We start from the raw sequence: 12,019 nt of genomic DNA on the forward strand, positions 1-12,019 counted from the left end.
AGTTTTCTTGAAACTGCAAGCTCCAATCTGATGGTCGACCAGTGTTTGTACTTTCTGACCCTACACTGGGGGTGTGGTACTCACAGGGTTGTGTATGCTGGTCTTGTGCAAGTACTGACTCCAGGGGTCCGGCATTTGTTCATCCGCACCCGTGGCATCACTCCGGGAGTTTATCTTCAGCAGATAGCAGCCCTGAGGACCATATCGCTGTTTCATACCTTCGTACACAGAGTCCGCCCTGACAAAGACACACTGGCATCAGTAGTTGTTCTATACACATATCATAAATATATATGACAGTGTAATCTTTCTCCCCACAGTTATGTTATCCTCTGTCATCAGACCTCAGAGCTCCATGCAGAATACAAATAGAGTGACTGGCAATTTATCTACATGCTAAAATCTCAGGAGATACGAAGTGGAGAATAAATAACCTGACAGCAATATTCCACATTTGAATGCAGTCACTCAGATGACTGGAATAAGTCGTAAATTCATTTTCAGAGTCAGCTTTGCTGGGTTGTGTATCGAGCACAGAAATACTATGTCATACGTCCAGCTCGTTTTTGGACAAGTTGACCATGTCAAACATGAGAAGACAGCACGTTTAACATTGTAAATAAGTCAGAATGTATGAAACACCGTTGCATGCCCCATTAAGCATACAATGAAAGGGAATAGGGATTGTCAGTCACTAACATTCCGCCTAACATCTCTTTTTGTTTTCCAGGAAAAAAATCACGGGTTTTGAAAAACATGAGGAGGAGCAAGTATTTATGCAATAAAAGGTTTTATTTTTGCATGATTCATCAGTCATTCTAAAGAAGAAAGTTAGTTTTCAAATACTTTCAAACAAAATAACTTTCTGCACTACTGCAGTAATCAAAAGTAGTCAAGGTAATAACTGCAGAAGTCAATACGGTCGAGCAGACATGCAAGACTTTCCCTGTCTGCTGGGTGGTTGCCTTTGATAAAAGTCCACTGAGCCTTTATGATATTCACTATATATGGTTTATATGGATTTGAGGTATTATTCATGTCTGTGGCATAACCTGAAGTAATATCACACCTTGACATTAAGATTAAAGGTCAAGCAAAATAATTTTAGCGGCATCTAGTGGTGAAGTTGCAAATTGCTACCAACAGCTCACACCACCGCACCCTTTCAAAGCACTACGGTGGCTGACACAGAACTAAGATGTCGTCACGCTTTCGCTTATTTGCTAAAGGAGCTCTTTACGAAACGCGCTCTATAGAGCAGTTTGTCCGTTGACAGAAATAGCTCATTCTAATGAAATAAAACATAATGCTTCATTATGTAAGATTGTTATACACCTCTGAAGACATAGTTATGTACAGTATCTCACAGATGTAAGTACACACCTCACATTTTTGTAAATATTTTATTATATCTTTTCATGTGACAACATGAAACTTTGCTACAATGTAAAGTAGTGAGTGTATAGCTTGTAAAACAGTGTAAATTTGCTGTCTCCTCAAAATAACTCAACACACAGCCATTAATGTCTAAACTGCTGGCAACAAAAGTGAGTACACCCTAGGGCTGGGCGGAATGACGGAATATTCCGTTACCGCGGATTAAAATGTCAACCGTAAGAGATTTTTCTATTCCATGTATTCTGCGGAATGTAAATAAGTAGGCGTGGTTAACTCGGCTCTCTGCAAATTAGGCGCTATTCTGAAAAAAACTAATGAATTAATCCACCCGTAACAAATGAACGTATCAAACATTCTTTTGACCTTCTTTCAGTCTGTAGTTTAGTGATCCGCTCCAGTCCGTGCATGGATCTGCGTCAGCATTTAAAAAAGCTCATTCTCAACACGTATTTCAGAAGTCAGGTTGTTTTGAAAAGCTGTTAATAGTTTTATAAAGTTTAACTTCAGGCGAGCCAAGGTGAAACTTGCGTTGAAATGCACGATGATGCTCTCGAGCGCATGATCGCTTTGATGTGACGCTTCTACCTCCAGTTTTGGGAGACGCGTGAGGAGTCACCAGAGACTTGCAGTGCAAAAACAAGCCCGAGAATAAACAAACAAAGACAGAGAGTCGCAACAAACTAAAATTGCTCATCTAATAGAGAGTGAAGAGCTATAAAGACCTACAGTACAGACCCCATGAACACCAGTTTATAACACCAGTCATATACTGTACTCTCATTGTTTGTGCATATTCATTCTTTATTGTTATATATGTTGTCTATCTTCCTACTGTATACATATGATATAGCCAGAAGGTAAATATGAATAAATAATACATCTGATTATCAGAACTTAATTTGATATCTTTAGTGTTATAGTCTGTCTTGGTGTTTTACTTTTTTTTTTTTTTTTTTTTTTTCTGAGCGCCACGTTATCATATTTCACACGTGTGTCAAATTTTTAAATCTGCAGTGCAGGTCAGATGAGCATGTTGAAGTGTTTAATTGAAACATGGCCTGTAAGTGTTGATGACTCAATCCTAAACACCCACATGATCTATGACACGAACACACTTTTAAAAACGTTTGAGCTGAAATAACAATTCTTCTAAAAATGAAAAAAATAAAAAACTGCCTGTAGTAAGAAAACGGACACTATTTGCATGAAGCTTTTCAGTGTGACCTACACACCAGAGTTTATACTAGATCTTTAAAATGAATTAAACCAATGAGATGTTAAAGGACAAAGTTAGATTATAGAAAGGGACTGTTGTGCTAGTGCCGCGTAACAAATGAAAAGAAAGCAACACTTGCGATCGGACAGAGACATGCACACAAACACACGCACCTCTGCTCGTCTCCTTCGCTGATGTCGTGGAGCAGGACGTAATATTTGAGCGTGTTGGGGATGAACCATTTGGGGAAGGTGTATTCTCCACTGTGCTGGATTCTGTGCTGCTCCTGCGAGAGCTTGAGGAACTGTTCTGTGGGCACCGCCTCACACGACGACACTACCAGCATACCTGCAGCTCGGTTCAGGAAATCTCACTCACAACATGGAAAAAATAACAGTGAGACTGACAGAGAAACAGTGATAGAGCAAGAAAGAGATGGAGACCTACAGCCACAGAAAAAAAATCACTTCAGTATTGCACTGAAATCAAAATGAAAGTTTTTTTTTCCTTTTATTAAAAACATAATAACAGATATGCTCCTAAGCGCTGACAAAATTCCCATTTAGAAAATACAAGCGTTCAAAACTTACATTCTTACACGTGTGCTAAAAAAAAACTAGAAAGTCCACGACATCACACTAAAGTTCAGCCTAGGGCTGTCAAACGATTGATCGTGATCAATCGCATCCAGAATAAAAGTTCATGTTTACAGAATATATGTGTATTGTGCATATTCATTTTGTATTTATAAATACTTTAACACTATAAACACACATACAGTGGCTTGCAAAAGTATTCATCCCCCTTCATTTTATTCACATTTTGTTATGCTGCTGCCTTATCTTAAACTACTTTAAATGATTATTTTTTTACATTAATCTACACTCCATGCACAATAATGACAAAACAAAAAACTGATTTTTGACAGTTTTGCAAATTTAAATAAGTACAAAATAAAAACAAAAATAAGTACATTGCATAAGTATTCATACTTATGCGTGGCTTAGCATCTGCCAATTGATGATGCTCTAAGCTATGAGTGTAAAGAACCAACCCCCGTCTCTCTCTACGATGTTCCGATGCAGAGATATAGGTATTGCTAAACGGTTGCTAGGCTGACATGTTTTGTTGCTATGGACGTGGCTTCGAAGCTTCATGACGATCCTGGGACACTGATTGGTTGCCCGAGTAAAACGAGCCCACCCCCTTGTCTCGATGACATTGTGTTGAAAAGATATCCACCTGAACCTTTTATAATGGGAGTCTATGGGATCAGTTGCTAGGTTGCTGTAAATGGTTGCTATGGGCGTGGTTTAATAGCTTCAAGATGATCCTGTGACACTGATTGGTTGTGTGAGTCAAATGAGGCCACCCCCTTGTCTCTAAGTGGTTGTACTGCCAAGATATTCAACACGGGACGTTTTACGACTTATATGGGCATGTTTCCTGTGATTGGGAAATTTTGGGAGGCTCTTACACCCCAGGGGTACAACTTACAACCCATTGTTAGTGATGTTCTTACAGAGCCTGATAGCCTCTTAAAATCGTGTATTATTTTCATGTTTCTACGATATCCTCACTCGGAGCTACGACCCGTCAAAGTTGGGCGCAATGTTAAGTCAATGGGATTTTTCGGGTTTTTATTCGCCCCCCTATCGCACCCCCTCCACCCGATCGCTTCCAAAAGTCATCACACACCATTCCTCAATGGGCCGCTCGATTTGATGTAGTCATTCATGGGTCCAAAGCGGAAAAATAAAGCATGAATATATAGGTATCTAGGTTTTGAATGGGAGTCTATGGGCGCCATTATAAGTATACGGAAATTTTGGGAGGCTCTCACACCCCAGGGGTGCAACTTACACCCCATTGTGAGTGATGTTCCTATAGAGCCTGATAACCCCTTCAAATCGTGTATTATTTTCATGTTTCTACGATATCCTCGCTCGGAGCTACGATCCCTCAAAGTTGGGCGCAATGTTAAGTCAATGGGATTTTTCGGGTGGTTTTTCGCCCCCCTATCGCAACCCCCCCACCCGATCGCTTATAAAAGTCATAGCACACCATTCCCGAATAGGCCCGTCGATGTGATGTATTCATTCATGGGTCTACGTCAAAAGCTGCGGGACAAGTAGCGTGCCAAACTTTTGGCGGAACAAGAAGTAGTATGTATGTTCGAATAACAATAGTTATGCTTTTTCAAAGCATCACTAATTATGAGAAAGAACGAGAGCAAGACAGGACACAAGAGAGTTGTTTCTTTGTGTTTTGAATGATACAGGCCAGGTAGTGGCTGAGGAACTCATGCTCGGAGGCAGGCATGGACTGGAAGAAGTTTTCCCTGTAGGTCTCAAACCATGGCGTTGTTGCTACAAGATAAACACACACACACAAGAAATATTGTCTTGTTTCAGAGACATAATTATTAAAGGCGGCACGACCAGCCCTGTGGGCGGAAGAGAAGAGGAACATAATATGAAAGCCAAGAAGAAAAACATTCAAGCTACAACAAATTAAATTAACACTGAAACGGTTCACTGTAGGACAACAATACAAAACAGATTTGGTGATTTGTAAAATAGAAGGAAGAATAAAAAAAACAGTGTGCAAAGACATACAGATTTGACAGCAAAATAACAAACCAATTTACTTTTTATTACCCACCATTGTATCTAGTTTAATTCTCACAGTTAGAAAAAATATAAATGCACATCACATTGTGCTGCAATATGGTCAAAATCTTTTTTTAAATTCAACCTGATTGAGAGTTATGCATCCAGCAGAATGTGTAGGAGTGTTGGACAATCATCATTTCAATCGATGCAGAAATAAATTATGGGATAAATATTACCCTGAAGATTCATTAGCTCCTCGACATTTCATCTCAATCAATTGCTGTTACAGATTCATTCATGAAAACAAGGTCAAGGCATGAATTACTTCACTCTGGCAGTTTATCATTAAATTTAATGTGAATCTTCATAGAGAATGTGAGAGCAAAGTGAAGTTTGAAGACAGAGTCAAACCTGCAGCAGCATTAAAGTGATAGTTTACCTAAAAATGAAAACTTTGTCATCATTTACCAACCCTATTGTCATTTCAAACCTTTATGACTTTATTTCTTCAGCAGAACACAAAAGATATTTTAAGAAAGTTGGTAACGAACAGTACTGGCACCCATTCACGCAATGCAAGTGAATGGGGGCCAGTTAACATCATTCTTCAAAATATCTTCTTTTGTGTTCTGCGGAAGAAAGAAAGTCATACGGGTTTGAAATGACGAGAGGGTAAGTAACTGATGACAACATTTTTATTTTTGGGTGAACTATCACTTTTAACCCTTCAAATTAGCAATAATACTCATTACTCAACACATTATAATTTCACATACTGCTAATAAATGCATCTGCTTAAAGTCTCAAGAACAACCCTAAACCAGTATAAATACAGTGCACAGCTTCTTTTTTTATGAATTCGCTACTTGAACATTCCACGAACTACTGTAGTCAATTTTTATCTGTAATAAAGAAAGTAAACAGAAATCTGACAGCTAAAAGTTTAAAACTGTTTTCCAGAACGCATTCATACAGAAAAATCAATACATTAAATCAAACTGACTAACCGAGTTAAAGGCGGGGTGTCCGATTTCTCTTAGCCGTTGTTGATGTTCAAATCACCAAGACAAACACACCCCTACCCCCATCTTTCGCTTTCGTCAGCGCTCGGCTCGGCTAATGTTCGTCCTGTTCAGTGTGCACCTTACTGCTGATTGGCTACAAGGTTGTTTTGGTACTCGGCCCGACTCAGTTGTCGAAAGCGTTATTCGGAAATCGGTTACCCTGCCTTTAAAGCTGAAGGGTGTAATGTTTAAAGAGTTCACTCAAAAATTTTAATTCTATCATCATTTAGTTTCCCTCATGTTGTTTAAAACTTGTGTGGAACCCAAAAGGAGACATTTTGAGAAATGCTTAAGCGGTTTTGTGTCCATAAATGTAAGTCAATTGAGTCCGATGTTGTTTGGTTACAAACGTTTAAAAATATGTTCTTTTGTGTTCTCCAGAAGAAAGTCATACAGTATTGGAATTATATGAGGGTCCGTAAATGATGATAACTATAATCACTTGCAGACAACTTTAAGCGAGACATTTTTTGGCATATCTGAAAAGTGTAAAGACGATCAAAACATTGCTATTTGTTTGAGCAAAAATGGAATATGGACCATCTGTTAGCCTGACCAATAGCAGACAGGGACGATATTTATGAATCTCCTTTTAAGCAATCATTTTCCATTCCGTCTGTTGATGCTTGAAGGGCAAAAATTATACTTTCAGAAATAAGCTTCAAGACTTCTTGGATTTCAGATGATTTATATACAGAATGCAAGTAAATTGATGTGCACTTCATAGAATCAGGAACAGCTAGTCTATGGAGAGGAAAGACACTAAAGTCTATAAGGAAAGAACATATTTGAGGTCAAATGACTCACTGAAGTAAAAAGCTCACCCACAAATTCAAACAACTTTAGTCAAAACAATTGTCTGATTGGCTATTCAACTGATTCGCCATAACTCTTGACGAAATTCAATTTTGTCACAAAAATGGCCAAATCTTCAAATGCCAACATTAACGTGTGAGCTTCAGTCCAATGAGTCATTTCATCTTAATCTCTCACTCACACACACTCACACATGTCTGGTTTATTATCTCCATGGGGACAGTCCATAGGCGTAATGTTTTTTATACTGTACAAACTGTATATTTTAACCCCTAACCCTACCCCCTAAACCTAAAGATCATAGAAGGCTTTGTGCATTTTTAGCTCTTTAAAAATTATTGTTCTGTACGCTTTTTGACCATGGGGAGCTCAATTTTGGTCCCCACGGTGACAAGTCCCCATGAGTTGGTGTGCCTTCAGGTTTAGGTCCCCACCGGGATATAAAAACAAGGCCACACGCACACATCCAGCTAAAGGACCACCACCAACATCTTGAGAAAGCTGGATTGGATTGGAAAGGAAAGAAGGTTTAGCGACGGTTCTGCTACCGATGGAGCTGGGCTTGAGAGTGACACGCTCTCAGCACAGGTTAGGAAGGGAATACCTGTATAGTACTTGTATGAGCTCAGCTGGGTGATTGTTTCTTTCCAGTCAGAGTACCAGGGAACGCTCGCTTTGACCGTGCGGTCTGAGAGAAGAAGGCAAAGGAGAGCCGGTCTGGTTAAAACTCACTCACAGGAACCACAGAAGCATAACGCAGCCAAAAGGGATTTTAAAAGCGAGAATGCAGTAAACCTTGGTACGTAGAATATCCCACTTGTCTAAATCAGCAAAAATCAACTTCTAAAAAACACAGTGCTAAACTAGAGCTAGCAATGCGGGTTTACAAAGCAGTTTTCTAAAATCTCAGTTTTCCGATTAGTTTAGACACTGATTGAAATTAATCATCAGATATAACTGTAATGACTATTTTAGGGAATACATACTTCTTTAAACCTGCTTTCACACTGTAAGAAAACACTGTAGGGGTCTGTATTAAAAATACATAATAAATACATTTTTTTACAAAAATGAAAATACGCCATGTGACACATTCCTGAGTAAAATGGAGTACAAAGTCTAAATGCTGCTGTTCCTGCAGGTAGTACACAAAGACAGGATGGCCTCATTGAAATCCAGTGTTTGTGTCACATCCTGTCGACTGAGACACCTTCATGTGGTCAGTTTCAGACAGCACAGAAGTATCTTACAATGACTGATATCCCACAATCCTGTGCATATTGCTGGTGGTGCTGTTTATTTAGCCTGACCCAAGTAAGGTACATAGCAGTGGGATTACTTAAGGGTTCTTGAGCTCTGTGAACAGACTTCGTGACCAAACACTCTTCAAAGGGTTAACAGCACAGGTCTGTGACCTGACACACACACCAAAGAAAAGGGTGTGTGTGAGGGTCAGAGCTCTTACCAAGAATTCATCCACAGGTCAAGTTTGGGGGAGAAAGGAAATTAGAAAAATGAAAAACAAGATCAGAAATGATAAATATATGTGTTAATTTCATGGACAGTTATAGGATTTAATAGCATTGCTGCTTCTCAAGGGCACTACTGCCCTCATCAGGTGGAGAAATGAAAGAAAATTTAAAACTTATCTCATTTAAAACATTTAAAGAACTTGGAATTTAATATTCTGTGATAAGAAAGTATACAGTGGTGTAATATACAGTTATACAGTGGGGTTTAAAAGACAAATTCAATATATAAACCTGGAAATGAAGTTTTAATATAAAAAAAGGAAAATAGAAAAAATGTCATGGCATAGAATGAATGTGTAGTATAAGACACACTATTTCTAGGTTAATAAGCAAATTTGTGACATTGATCATGATTCTTTTGATTCTATTGAAGCACATAAAATGCTTTTCTCAAGGTATGCTGGGATAAGATGAATCATTGGGTTTTGTGTCAGCTGGTGTGCATTAAAGCAAAAGAGGGACAAATCACATACATTTTTAATTCAATTCAAAATAAGTTTCACTTAAACCACTTTACGGACATTAAATATATTTAAAAAGCAAACAGACAATATGGCTGAACTCTAAAAACATTGACACATTTTTAGACTCAGATTGGTCTGATTGTTCTCATTTATTTATAATGTAAAATTGTATTTAATTTATACAAATACATAAAAGAAGTACTTTACTGGTTGTAAAAGTTTGGTCTCCACCGCATGTGCAGTTCCTGTTTGCGTTCACTTTGTGTTATTCAAGGTTTATTAACATAACAGTGCCCTATATTGACCTCCCCAAAATAAGATGAACAGAGAACTCTTATTCAAGCACTTACCGCTTATGTTGAGGTCGTAATCTCCAGCCGTGATGACATTGGCGGGTGATCCCTCAGGGGGCTGGCAAACAGAGACCGCCTGACTCAGGAGTCTCTGCAGTTCTGGGGTCTGGGGCGGCTTCGTGTTGATCCCCGTCACACTGATCCGGAGCCCCTTCACCACAACCACCTGGTTATTGGGGTCACGCAGGTGACCTGCAGAACGGCAACATCACATGACCAAAATAAGAAACAGAGAGAGAGGGTGCGTAAACTGAATTGGTTAATTTATTATATTAAATTCATAATATCATATAAGTGGTTTTTTATTGTTGCTTAAGTTAAACATTGCATATACATAATTTTACTATTTAATGCACTGGACAGGAGTCACGCTCATAAAAACAAATAGTCAGTTCGGCCACTTGGTTTATCTCGGTCACAGCATGAGAGTTTTTAACTCGGACGATACACTTAATGTGTTAATATATTCATCTTTTTTGTATGTTCTGAATCTGAAGAAAAAAAATCACAGCAGTTTGAATGAAATTAGAGTGAAGAATGATGGAAATGAATCAAGCGATGAGACTCTTCTCATGACCAAACACATACACACAAACAGAGAGCTCTGTATTCTGTCAGGTCAGACCAATTACAAAGAACTGTGTCGCCATTATTCTAAGAACCTGTAACACAGACAAAAATGTCTCAGTGTCTCGCTTTATTTAAAAACGCAGCTGACTATGAGCAGTGAAACTCAACCGACCCGTGGGAACTTATGACAACAGCACGGTTTTAGCATGGCTCAAGTCATTGATAATGACTACAACCATGTGATTCAGATGCTCAGCCGTTCTCTTAATATAAGATGCTGAGACTCGGAAGAATTTCATGCAAGAGGTTGTGAGTTCAAATTCTGCTTAAATGACCATTTACATTACATTAAGGCATTAGACAGACACTTATCAAAAGCGACATACAATGCAGTCGTAGTATACATGTATTAATTTATCAGTATATGCGTTTAGTGGAACTCAAATATAAGTATATCACTAATGCTATTATATTGGTTTGTACTCTAATGCAAGATCTCAAAAGTTATTGAAGCTATTGGCTTTTACATAAACAGATCTATTCTTGTTGCTCAGTCTAGTGCATGACTGTAAACAACCCGAGTCATGGTAAGATGAGCCAGTAGGACTGATTGCTTAAGATTATCCAGAATACTTCACTAGTGGTTTACTAAACTGGTTATTACCAGCACAGGCCCAATAAAGAAATCTAGTACAGTCAGCTAAACCATCGGATGAGGACCTTTTCAATTGTAACAATCTTATCAATACGAGTAAACCAACCTGTGATCTGTGACAGAGAAATCAGATCACATTTCACGGACAGGGTGAGGGATATCAGATGATGAAGCTGGGTTACTCTTCCTGTCATTTGACCAAGGATGTGTCTCAAAACCTAGTGCGCTTACTACCTTGACAACATCTTCTGCAAAGGCGCGTTCGAGAGTGTTCGGATTGTGCCCTGGAAGCAGTCTCGCAATGCCCAGGAATGCTGTCAAGGTAGGGAGCTTAGTAGGGTTTGTATGTAAAGGAACTGTTGTGTTGATTGCTAACATGGGTCCTCTCATGTGATCCGTCATGTGCCGCTGTGGTTTAATGTCAAATCATTAGAGGTCTCTTACCCTCGGACGTCAGGCGGCAGAAAGGCCGCAGCAGCTCGGGAAAACTCAGGTTGTTTTTGCGGGTCACTCGTTCCGCATCTTCGCTGCACAGGACGGCCACCATCGGCACGAACGAGTCCTGGATGAACTCCTGCACAGACTGCACGCACTGAGCCATGAGCACCTGCTGTCGTTTGTTTCTTCACCGAGCTCACGGGTCTACTGCTGAGCCGAAACAAACAACTCCTTTACCGACAGCCGACGGCAGACATGTTGAAATCTATTGCTGCCTGCTGATCGATTTTTCCCCAAGATGCTTTGCGGCGATCAGGTGATTTTTCTTCCGCAAAGAAATAAAAGCCCGGCGTCAGTTCCATAATAAAAGCCCGAGTTCCTACTGCTCCGATAAACGGAAACTTTATTATTTCTCAAAATCTGTATTTGCACATGAATGCATATTTTTGTTGGGTGAATAAAAACAAAAAGATATTGATGAGTGTTTCTCATGTAAAGTAGCCGATTCCATCCATCCATTCACTCTGAAACCACTTTTGAGCATAGATATAATACATTAGAAATATAAACTATATAGGCCTAGACTACTTTGCAAGATGTAAACACTGGTCCAGAAGAACTTGCTATTTCAGATTTTTTTAGTTACTGAAAAAACAGCTTAAACCAGCCTTAGCTGGTTAGCTGGTTTAAGATCATTTCCCAGCCTGGTTTTAACTGGTTAACCTGGTGAAGCAGGCTTATTTTAGAGCGGTTTTGGCAACTTTTTTTGCTGGTCAGGCTGGTTTTAGTTTGTCAGACTGGAAACTTGCTGGTCTTAGCTGGTTTAATGTGAAAATATCTGGTCTTCTAGCCTGGTCAAGCTGGTCTTTAGCTGGTTTTTGCAGGTGGGTGCCAGCCT

General features: G+C 39.2%; 1 protein-coding gene across 1 annotated transcript in view; it reads right to left on the reverse strand.

Moving 5' to 3' along the window:
* The window catches only part of trappc8 (trafficking protein particle complex subunit 8), a 63,792-nt gene extending 52,360 nt beyond the window's left edge, over window positions 1–11,432 (reverse strand). Inside the window, exons 1-6 of the mRNA XM_057352673.1 lie at window positions 11,128–11,432; window positions 9,456–9,650; window positions 7,714–7,797; window positions 4,894–4,983; window positions 2,788–2,962; window positions 85–238 (exon numbers count right to left, since the gene is read on the reverse strand). Coding sequence (XP_057208656.1) covers window positions 85–238; window positions 2,788–2,962; window positions 4,894–4,983; window positions 7,714–7,797; window positions 9,456–9,650; window positions 11,128–11,284 — 855 coding nt within the window. The 5' untranslated portion in view covers window positions 11,285–11,432. The remainder of the gene's footprint in view (window positions 1–84; window positions 239–2,787; window positions 2,963–4,893; window positions 4,984–7,713; window positions 7,798–9,455; window positions 9,651–11,127) is intronic.
* Window positions 11,433–12,019: the final 587 nt, after the last annotated feature.

Source organism: Triplophysa rosa, linkage group LG15, assembly GCF_024868665.1.
Source record: "Triplophysa rosa linkage group LG15, Trosa_1v2, whole genome shotgun sequence".
Classification (NCBI taxonomy): domain Eukaryota; kingdom Metazoa; phylum Chordata; class Actinopteri; order Cypriniformes; family Nemacheilidae; genus Triplophysa; species Triplophysa rosa.